The following is an 11,790-nucleotide window of genomic DNA, read 5'->3' on the forward strand; positions in this document are numbered from 1 at the left end:
TGTTTTCTCTCCCTTCAGCCCCTCCCTAATCGTTTGGCTCAAGAGAAGGCCCACCTAGACCCGGTTGGCCTTTGTGACTACTGCAAAGGTCAGAGTCCACTGGAGACCCCACCCAGCCCGAAGCTTTATGTCTCACCTCTCCCGGAAAGCCCTTTGCTCCCCTATCCCAGGACCCCAGGGTGTTGCAAAATGATCACATCTTCAAAGGTTAGCCTCAGAGAAAGATGACTTTCTCCAGTCTGCAGTACCTCAGTGTTGGTTCCTCGAGGGCAGGTAGACGGGACATTCCACTCCAGCGCAAACCAGATGTCTCCCTATTGGACTCCAAGCACTGAAAGCCTCCTTCACTGACACAGCTCCTCAGTTATTCTGCTCTGCCTGCCTTTCTCCAAAACACATCTCACAGAATTCTCCCTCCCCACAGTGCCACCCAGGCTAACCTGCCACCTCCCACCCTGAGCCACGCCAAAGGCTCACACATGTCTCCCAAATCCACGACTGACCCCATCCGTCACCTACAGCTATGTAAAACCTTACTTGAATTATACTATGTCCCTGGCAGCAACGCCAGCTGCTGCTCAGATGCCCAGTCCTACCATGGCCATATTCTCCTGCCCAGCTTCTTATACAAAAAGCTTTTTCTTTCTCAGAGTTATGGGATATATTTAATCTACAGAAAGCTGTTCCCTCCGCCCCTGCTGGTCCCTTCTCATCCTTAATAGCTTAAGCAGAATTACCTCAAAGAAAGCCTCATCTTATTTAAGAGAGACCTAAGATACATCACTGCTCCACCCGGCCACTCTGCCTTAGAACTGTGACCCAACCCTGAAAGCTCTTACCAAGTTTATAGCATTTATTTGTTAGTCGCCCCCCCCCACTATACTATAATACAGTATAATATGTACTGTATCGTCTCAGAAGGGAAAGTTTCCAACTGCTCGACTCTCACTGTATCCTCAGGGTTTGTCACCATGGGCCAATGTCTTAGTGGGAACGCCACAGAAGCCTTCCCAGAGAATCCCACTGTTTTACCAACTTTGCTGAACTTGCAAAGTCACCTGGAGTGGGGTCAGGAGAATTGCCACCATAGGGCCATCTGGGATTCGACAGAAAGCAGTAAGTACCGGTGGTCTGTTGGGGGTAGTTAGAGGGACTTTCGGTAGCAGGACTGCAGTTTGCCTTCATGGTGTTCAGCAAGGCAAGGTCATTCTCCCTGGTGCCGTGGTAAACAGTGGGTTAGGTGAGATGTCCCTGCGATGGCTGAAGAGATTCCCGTGTGCTCAGGCTTCCCTGTTTATCAATGTGGTTGGCCAACAACCATCTAAACAAGTTTATTACTTAGTGTCTAGAAATGTTCATGGTTTCATCTTTGGATTCACAGAGGGACGTGTGCGAGAAACTGAGAGACCTTCTAACTTTGAACTATCAAAGGGTTCCTTCCTCTTTTCCACAATCTAGTCCCCACCTTCTTGCTCTGAGAATATACTCAAGATTCTTTTCAATAAAATACAAAGAGGAAGGGCGATCAAATATTATATCATTGGTGATCTACCAATCTCTCTGTTGAAGCTGATGGTGTGAATGAACTAACAGTTGATCAGGAAAAAAGGGTGACCTAGGAGAAGGGAAGAAGTGGGGGCCCTGACAACCGGCAGTCCTCAGAGAAGGGACTCTGTGTGGGGATGGGGGTGCCTCCTGGGTGTGCCCTTTTCTATTCTCTGGCTCCCTCAGATAAGACCAGCAGTTAGGGTACACTCTCCTCCCAGTCTGTGGTTCTTGCAGCCCCAGTCCCACACTTTGGAAGCATGTCTGTCCAAGAGAACTCTCTACCCCAGCAGCTCTGGCCGTGGATCTTTAGGTCCCAGAAAGACTTAGCAAAGTCTGCCTTAAGTGGGGCTCCAGGAGGTAAGAAGAGGAAGGGAAACCACTGAATAGAGAGGAGAATTAGGGTAGAGTCAGCGTTGCGGAGTGGAGGCTTTGGGGGGGAAGGATGCCCATTTCAGTCTCACCTCTGTTAAATACAGACCTGATTTGAGCCTTTGATCCAGGCTCTGCAGACAGGCCAAAGGGGATCTAGAAGCATGGACACCACGGGGCACTCCCGTGGCTCCTGGACTCTGGCCCCCAGTGTACAAGGCTTCCCCTGGCGAGAGAGATGTTAGCTGGTTATACTTTAACCGGGACTGATTTCATCTGAGCCAGGCCTCATTCCACTGACTAAGGCACGGTATAAAGCAGACCCACAGACACAGCAGGTACAGCAGCAGCATGGAAGGTGCTTCTTCTGAGCTGGGCTGAGTCAGGCTACAGGATAGAGCAGTTGGATGGGTGGAGGGGACCGGGAGGGGAGGGGAGCGGGGAAGCCAGAGGATTGCCTGGAGCTGGAAGGAAGTAAACAAGAAAATTGGGGAAAGTAACTGAGAGTTCCCAGGACTGGATAATGAGATGCTGGTTTGAAGGAGGCCTCTGGGAGTGCTGGGGTTGCAGGGGCTGCAGTGGTCTGGCGTGGGGGAGAGTCTCTGGAGCTGGGATAGTAAAGACTTAATCTTGGAACTAGACCCAGATTTGAATCATCTTACTCGGAGGATGCATTTTTCTTAGACAATGTATTTTCTTTCTCGGGTCTTTTTCCTTGTAAAATTGGGATAGAGCACGCCTAACAGCCTGGTCTATAGGACCCTGGAGACTAAACAAAGTAATGCCTATGGTACTCAGAAGGCCTCACCCAAACTGGAGAGCTGAATGCACACAGGGTGCACTGACAGGAAACACGTGGACGACAGGCAGGTGTCTGTACAAGACCCTGAACTCCCATCTACCACAGGGCCAGCAGGATACCTTCGACGTGCTAGTGTGGCCCAACTGACCCAGGAGCTGGGCACCGCCTTCTTCCAGAAGCAGCAACTGCCTGCAGCTATGGCAGACACCTTCCTGGAACATCTCTGCCTTCTGGATATCGACTCCGAGCCTGTGGCTGCTCGTAGCACCAGCATCATTGCCACCATCGGTAAGACCAGCCAACCCCTGGAAGCCACTGAGGGCTGCCTGCATGGCTCAGACGTGTCCTTACTTCGCTATCTATGTCGAGGTCATTCATTCTGTACATATTTGTGACATTTTCATGGGAATGGGGGGGGTTGGGTTTTTTGTTTGTTTGTTTTAAAGATTTATTTATTATATATAAGCACACTGTAGCTGTCTTCAGACACACCAGAAGAGGGCATCAGATCCCATTACAGATGGTTGTGAGCCACCATGTGGTTGCTGGGATTTGAACTCAGGACCTCTGGAAGAGCAGTCGGTGCTCTTAACCACTGAGCTACCTCTCCAGCCCTTGTTTTGTTTTGTTTTATTTTTTTGAGACAGGGTCTTTCTATGTTTTAGCTATGGCTGTTGAGCAGGCCTCAAATTCAGAGATCCACCTACCTTTGCCTTCTTAGTGCTGGGCTGGGAGTAAAGGCATGTGCCACCTTGCACCACGTGAGGCTGGGTTTTTGAGACAGGTAGCCTTGGAGAGTTTGAAGCTTATAGCCCACATTATATTAGCCTGGTGAGATTGTAGGTGTGTGATACCACGCCCAGCTTAACAAACGCCTGCTGAGAACTGGAAGACAAGGCTTGGAATTGGGAGTAGACCAGTAAATAAACAGGGAAGGGCAGTCTAGCAGGTGGGACAATAAATACTAAACAATAATCTATTAAAATGTTGTAATTCAGCGTCAGTTGTGGTGGCCCAAGCTTTAAAGCCCAGCGTTTTGAAAGCAGAGGCAAGTAGATCTCTGTGAGTTTGAGGCTAGCCTCGTCTACATAGCAAGTTCTAGGACAGCCAGGGCTACATAAAAAAAAAAAAAAAAAAAAAAAAAAAAAAAAAAAAAAAAAAAAAACACCTTGTTTCAAAAGACAATAAAAAGGGCTGGAGAGGTGGCTAAGTGGTTAAGAGCACTGACTGCTCTTGCAGAGGTCCTGAGTTCAATTCCCAGCAACCACATGGTGGCTCACAGCCATCTGTAATGGGATCTGATGCCCTCTTCTGGTGTGTCTGAGGACAGCTACAGTGTACTCATATATACAATAAATACATCTTAAAAAGTAAAAAAATAAAAAAGACAATAAAAGCTACTTCTGTATGTTAGAAAGTCGTAAGTAACGGGAGGTGACATTGGATATAAAGTGTGAAAGCAGGAGGAAGACCGTGATCCTAAACAGGGACCAGGGCAGCAAGAGTGAAGGACAGTGGGACTGGTGCTGGGTTCCCATATGGAACCCCCACACTCTGAGTGCCTAGGAAGGATTGCTGAGAGGTTGAGGCCAGATGGGGCTACAACATGAAATCCTGTTTCACAAACAACACCCACAGCAGCGGGAGATGTAGCCAGTTGGTAGAGGGTTGCCTTCCCTGAGGGAAGCCCGGTCATCACATGGGCTGGGGCATGCCTATAATCCCAGCACTGGGCGGTACTGGCAGGAGGGCCAGAGTTTCAGGATCATCATCAGCTATGTATCAAGTTCAAGGTCACTCTAGACTACAGGACACTCTGAAAATAAAAAAATAAATAAATGAAGGAGGAGGGGGGAACAGGAGGAGAAAGAGGAAAAAGGAGAGGAGGAAGAGGATGAGGTAGAGGAGAAATAAGAAGAAGGGAAAGAGGAGAAGGGAGAAGAGGAGGAAAAGGAGAAAACAAAGAAGACAGCAAGAACGGGGGGGGGGGGGTTAGAAAGAGCTCTGCAGATATGTGGGGGCCGAGAAGGCCAGGTAAAGGAAAGCCAATACCCTGATCCAAGGGAAGGCGAGAGGAGCATGCGCGTAGAGTGAGGGAGGGGAGGGCCAGGAGGGGGTGAGAGTGGGGATGAAATTGGATTCAGGCAAGGACTCTACCACGGGGATTCACATCTTTTCTTCTTTAAAGATTTGTTTATTTTATTTACACTGTACACTGTAGCTGTAAGGAGTGGCACATTCTAAATGCAGTTTTTGCAGGTTGAGGCATTTCCTGATGAATTGATGAGGCATGGGAGTCACAAACTCAACATCCGAGGACAATAAGGAGTCAGATACTTAGCTCTAGGATTAGGAGAGCGGTGGAGATTTAGAATAGAGATCAGTGGTCGGGCAGTGGTGACTCACACTTTTCAGCACTTGGGAGGCTGGGGCATGGGATTAAAGGTATGTGCCACTTGGAAGGGAGTTCAAGGCCAGCCTGGTCTACAAAGTGAGTTCCAGGACAGCCACAGCTACACAGAGAAACTCTGTCTTAAATGAATAAAGAAATAGAAATTAACAAGTGTGGTGGCTCCTGCCTGTAATTTCCACACTAGAGAAACCGGTATCTGAGGACTGATGTAAATTTGAGGCCAATGTGGGCTAAACAAAGACTCTTATCTTAAAAATAAATAAGAAAAAGGAAAGGTGTCATCTGCACATAGATGGTCTTCCAAGAATAAGGATAGTTGAGATCCCAGAGGAGTAAAAGTACAAAAGAGAGTTGAGGACCAGACAGACACACGCCACTACACACCAATACACACGAACCACACATATCACATGTGCACACATGTACCATACACATACACCACACATACCACTCACACATTACACACATGTACTGTATATACACATATCCTGCACACACACTACACAATACATACAACACATATACAACATGCATACCACTCACACATCGCACACATGTACCACACAGACACACATCACACACATATACAATACACACCATACACGACACACACACACACACACACACACACACACACACACACACACGAACACGCACCAGTCCCCACACGTCATGGCTCAGCAGATAGTCTTGTCATGGAGCTGGATGACCTGAGTTCAATTTCTGAAACCCACAAGGTAGATTTGACCACACACACTAGAAAAAAGATAGATAGATAGAGAGAGAGAGAGAGAGAGAGAGAGAGAGAGAGAGGGTATATAGCTCGATTGGTAGAATAATTGCCTAGTGGACATGAAGCCCTGTGCTCGGCCCCAAGTGCTACATAAACTGGGCATAGTAGAGCACCTTAACTGTAGCTTAGGGGAGGTGAGGCCAGAAGAACCAAGCCCAAGGAGGTTATCCTCAGAAGCAGAGCAAATCCAAGGCTAGCCTGGGTTACTGGAGACGGACTGATAGGAAATAAAGGGTGGGTGTAGCTCCATGTAGGAGGCCCTGGCCTCCATCTCCAGGGCAGAAAAAACCCAGTGGCCAGGGAAGAGGAGGGAGAGAAGTACATATCAAACTCTGCTGCTGCGGCTGCAGGCCCACGTGGGTGGAGACCGGGACAGATCTCAGCTCTGTCATCTGTCTCAGCTTTCAAAGTGTCTCTGTGACTTGCCTTGTGTTCTGACCCTTCACAACCTACAGTAACCTCTACAGTGTGGCACGTAATGTCAGGTCACTTGCTAACAAAGGTACCTAAGGCCTGGCTGAGATTAGACATCCCACAAGCTGCCTTCCCAAGGGGGTGTATACTGGTTGGAGTGGGGGAAAATAAGAGTTTGCGAGTAAAGAAACTTCGAAGGACTTCTGGTTGGGGGAGTCTCTCTGATGTTGCAAATGGGTTTGGCTGTCAGGTTTGGGAGGACCTTCTCAGTGGACTTTCTGGTTCCAGGGCCGGCATCACGTTCTGTGGACCGTCTCAAGGAGATGATCAAGGCAGGGATGAACATTGCACGACTCAACTTCTCCCATGGCTCCCATGAGGTGTGGGGACGTCATGGAGGGTGGAGCTGGAGAATGCCCCAAGTCCTGTCCACCTTGCCTTATAAAATCCTGATTTTGATCTCTCTCCCCCTGTTAGTACCATGCAGAATCCATCGCCAACATCCGGGAGGCAGCTGAGAGCTTCGCGACCTGTCCACTCAGCTACAGGCCTGTGGCCATTGCCCTGGACACCAAGGGGCCCGAGATACGAACCGGAGTCCTGCAGGGGGTGAGAAGACTTTGGGTTCGCGCTGTCTGAGACCTGGAGGGGTGTGAATGGTTCCTGAAGCAGGAGAGAGGGTCAGCGCGGGTCCTACCCTGTCAGGGCCCACCTGCGAAACTCAGGCCTCTGCCTACCCCACCCCCCCTCCAGGGTCCGGAGTCGGAAGTGGAAATTGTGAAGGGTTCACAGGTACTAGTGACGGTGGACCCGAAGTTCCGGACAAAGGGCAATGCAAAGACTGTGTGGGTCGACTACCACAATATCACCCGGGTCGTTGCAGTGGGGGGCCGCATCTACATTGACGACGGGCTCATCTCTTTAGTGGTGCAGAAAATCGGTACAGAAATGCATCCTGATCTTATGAGGCGCTCCCAAGACGGGGCACTTTCTCTTCCTTTTGGTTTCTATGTTCCATCAGCTCTACACCACCCACACCTTCCCCTAGCGGTGCCTGCTTCCCCACCTGTCCTAAGTGGTCCCCAATGTCATCATGGGTTGGGGCTGGGCATTTGATGCCTCTTCTTTGTGTGTGTGGAGTGGGTGAAGGGCCCAGAAGTCCCGATTTGTTGAGGACCCACACTTATCTGCAGTGTCTATATCAAGGATCAGCTTTGACAGACACTGGCTCTCTCTATACCTGCAGGCCCAGAGGGACTGGTGACCGAAGTGGAACACGGTGGTATCTTGGGCAGCAGGAAGGGTGTGAACTTGCCAAATGCTGAGGTGGACCTGCCTGGGCTGTCTGAGCAAGATATTTTGGATCTGCGCTTTGGGGTAGAGCATGATGTGGACATCATCTTTGCCTCCTTTGTACGGAAAGCCAGCGACGTGGTAGCAGTCCGGGCTGCCCTGGGGCCGAAAGGACAGGGCATCAAAATTATCAGCAAAATCGAGAACCATGAAGGCGTGAAGAAGTGAGGCTTGGTCTTTGGCCCATCAGCCCTCTATGTCTCTTTGCCCCTTTTCTGTATGCTCTCTCCCAGCATCTCCTGGCTCTGCCCTAGCCTGGATCCCTCCAACCACCCAGGTTTGATGAAATTCTAGAAGTGAGTGACGGTATCATGGTGGCACGGGGTGACCTGGGCATTGAGATCCCGGCCGAGAAGGTTTTCCTGGCTCAGAAGATGATGATTGGACGCTGCAACCTGGCCGGCAAGCCTGTCGTTTGCGCCACACAGGTCTGGAGCGACCCCTTGGGCTGGGCTTTAATGGTGCCGAGAAACCTTAGATCTACACGTTGCTGTCTGGTGTCTGGTCACAAATGATGATGACATGAGCTTCCAGTGTCTCACTGTGACCCTGGTATTCTAAGAGTGCAGGGGCCGGAGAAATAGCGTGGGCAGGGTCCCCAATCAGAATGTGACTTCTACAGCTTTGACATCCGTGGTGTCACTCAGATGCTGGAGAGCATGATCACTAAGGCTCGACCAACTCGGGCAGAGACCAGCGATGTGGCCAATGCGGTGCTGGATGGGGCTGACTGCATCATGCTGTCTGGGGAGACCGCCAAGGGCAGTTTCCCCGTGGAGGCTGTAAAAATGCAACATGCGGTAGGAACTCACTTCTGAAAAGCTGATGGGTCAGGGACACAGACCCCTCTGGAACCCCATTGACGCTACTCAGCCTGGCCTACGGGTGTCTGCAGATTGCGCGGGAGGCAGAGGCCGCTGTGTACCACCGCCAGCTGTTTGAGGAGCTACGCCGGGCAGCGCCGCTGAGCCGTGACCCAACTGAGGTCACGGCGATTGGAGCCGTGGAGGCTGCCTTCAAGTGCTGTGCGGCAGCTATCATTGTGCTGACGAAGACTGGCCGGTGAGAAACGTATTGGAAATAGGGCTTTGGGCAGGGGTGGCTGACAAAGTGGGTGATTTTTTTTTTTTTTTTAAAAAGAGATAGCTTTAGGGTAAGAAAAGAGATAGCCTCGGACGCTAGAGGCTTGGAGAGGCTGCTCTTGGATGCTCTAGAACCAGAGCCAGAGAGCCCCAGGGACTCAGCAGATGATAACCCAAGCACTTTGGCCTTAGGGCATTTGAAGACCTGGGGTTGTGAGGTCTTTGCTGGGTTGAGGTGTTGCTGAAAAGCCCAGTAAGCCCAAACGCTGAGGATTTTTTCTCTCAAACTTGGTAGTAGGACCCTAAGTAACTTGCTAGGGCCTCACAAGCCACCTCTGGTTCCGTGGGTCTGCGTGAGTTTTCCATTTGTTCCCTCACAATCATGGGGTTGTGAGGATTAACGAAAGACATTAGGTGGTTAAGCATCCTACGGAGGTTGAGAATGACATAAACATACGTCTTCTGGACAGTTTTACCTTTTTGTTTGTTTGGTAGGATTTTTCTGAAATAGGGACTCATTAGTTCTGGCTGGCCTGGCACTTCAGTCTCTATCCCCAGGGCTGGGATTATGGGCATGTCATCATGCCTGGTTGGTTTTACATTTATAATTTTAAAAAATTGATTTATTATCTATGAGTACACTGTAGTTATCTCCAGACACACCAGAAGAGGGCATCAGATCCCATTACAGATGGTTGTGAGCCACCATGTGGTTGCCGGGATTTGAACTCAGGACCTCTAGAGGAGCAGTCAGTGTTCTAACCACTGAGCTGTCTCTCTAGCCCTCTAATTTTTTTGAGGATTTGTTATTTGTGTGTGTGTGTGTGTGTGTGCAGTCCTAAGAGCAGAAGCAGGTGTGTTGGACCCTCTAGAGCTGGAGCTACAGGCAGTTGTAAGGGATTTGATGTGGGAGCTGGGAACCAACTCAGCTCCTCTGAAAGAGCAGCAAGAGCTCTTAGAATCCAGGCATCTAGCCCGGGTTTTACATTTGTGTTATTATTTTTAACATGGATTGACACTTAGCCTGCTTGAATGTCTGAGCACCATTTGCATGTCTGGTGCCGGTGAAAACCAGAAAGAGGATGTTAGCGCCCCTGCAACTGGACTTAAAAACCATTGCTAGCCACCGTAGCACTGGTGTTGTAAACTTCACCCAGCATGTGCTCTTAGCGGCTGAGCCATCTCTTCTTCAGCATGGCGCTCCATTCTTAATACTGAGAAAGACAAAGATCAGAGAAGTATAAACCAGGGCCACATGGTTTGTTGGTGACACCCGGAACCGTAACTCGAACTCATTTCTTGGGTCAACACTCGGAGCTAACCTTCTCTTCCCTGCACAGCTCAGCTCAGCTTCTATCTCGATACCGACCTCGGGCAGCTGTCATTGCTGTGACTCGCTCTGCCCAGGCCGCCAGACAGGTCCACCTGTCCCGAGGAGTCTTCCCCCTGCTCTACCGTGAGCCTCCAGAGGCCGTCTGGGCAGATGATGTGGATCGAAGGGTCCAATTTGGCATCGAATGTGGTGAGCCTTGCTTTCTGCTCCTCAGCTTGTCTTCTTGCCCTGACTCAAAAGCTCTGCCTGTACTCACTGGTCCAAGAGGTTTTTTTTTTTTTTTTAGGAATCACTAAAGATGGATAGATGGATGTGTCTTAGACTCTAAGCTGGGTGTGGGGGGAGCTGAGAGTAAAGGAGTAAGGACAGGACCTCTGAGAAGTCCCTGCTGCTGTGTTCCACCACCTAGTAGAGCGGTGGGGGGGGGGGGACAAAGCCAGAAGAGCTAGAACTAAATTTTAATTTATAGTTGTCGCAGCTAAACCTGTCCTTGACCCATTAGTGTAGCCCCATGGATGCAAAGGTTTAATGCTTAAAAACAGTACACCGCATCCCTCTACATACATCCTGACAAACCACTGCCTCAGTTTCCCCTTCCCCCATAGGGTAGCCTTGAGGTAGTCGATAGTAATGGCTGACCTAGGTTCTTCAATAACTATTACCTTTTTCCCCCACCAGGAAAGCTCCGTGGCTTCCTTCGTGTTGGTGATCTGGTGATTGTGGTGACAGGCTGGCGACCTGGCTCCGGCTATACCAACATTATGCGGGTGCTGAGCATATCCTGAAATGCCTCGCCCCTTGCTGACCTAGTTGTACCCCATTTCTTTCAACCCACACCCCTCCCATAGTCCTACATCTGCTATCCAGCCCCGTTCCTGGGCTTCACACAGGCCCCGAATGTCTGTGTCCAACTATGCCCTGGCCACACAGCCGAGTCACTGGTATATCCCCATCTCAATCCGCTCAGCTGGACTATAAGATGCCCTGAGCCTTTAATCCCAGCACAGCTGGTTAATTCGATTCCTCCCCCGGGCCATGATTATTAAGAACGGGGGAGTGGAAACAGGGTGATCTTGTCCAATTTCCATACAACCATCATTTAAAAACACTCTGTTCTCTGATGTAACCCCTCATGACCAGTTCCCTAGCAAAGTGTCATCTCTTGATGGCCTCAAGTCAGGGCAGAATACTCCTTCGAGGAGCAGAGCTCCACGCTTTAGGGAAGGCTGGGGCAGATGGGTACTGGAAAAGCCAGGCTGCCTTTTTTTTTTTTTTTTTTTTTTTTTTTTTTTTTAATACAAGATCTCACTGTATAGATTGGACTAGCCTCAAACTCCTGGAAATCCTCCTGCCTGGCCCTCCTAAGGGCAGGGACTACAGGCATGAGGGAGCAGCTGGACTTTAGGTAGTCTTATTTTCCTTCTGACTCTACGAACCGTGGAGCTGAGCTTAAAAGCCACTAATCTGGCTGTTCTGCTCACTGCTCTGCTGGGCCAGATGATCCAGAAATTCTTCCGTGACCACTTCACTCCCACATGCAGATTAGAAGCAAAAATGAATGTTTTCTTTCTAAACCCAACTGTTTAGGTGCAATTATAAAAACAACTACCATAGGCAAAGAATCCCAGAATCTCCCCACCCAAGGAGACAGTCCTGGCCCCATCTGTCACTGCTGCAGTGTAC

At 49.8% G+C, this 11,790-nt stretch overlaps 1 protein-coding gene across 1 annotated transcript; it reads left to right on the forward strand.

Moving 5' to 3' along the window:
* Positions 1 to 1,805: 1,805 nt before the first annotated feature.
* On the forward strand, positions 1,806 to 10,892 carry PKLR (pyruvate kinase L/R; the record flags this gene model as incomplete). The annotated part of the gene is made up of 11 exons (XM_080915319.1): positions 1,806 to 1,905; positions 2,825 to 3,007; positions 6,628 to 6,719; positions 6,817 to 6,948; positions 7,093 to 7,279; positions 7,586 to 7,856; positions 7,970 to 8,120; positions 8,340 to 8,492; positions 8,588 to 8,754; positions 10,115 to 10,296; positions 10,786 to 10,892. The coding sequence occupies 11 exons, from the start codon at positions 1,806 to 1,808 to the stop codon at positions 10,890 to 10,892; spliced, it is 1,725 nt and encodes a 574-aa protein (XP_080771445.1).
* Positions 10,893 to 11,790: the final 898 nt, after the last annotated feature.

Source organism: Micromys minutus, assembly GCF_963924665.1.
Source record: "Micromys minutus genome assembly, chromosome: 4".
Taxonomy (NCBI): domain Eukaryota; kingdom Metazoa; phylum Chordata; class Mammalia; order Rodentia; family Muridae; genus Micromys; species Micromys minutus.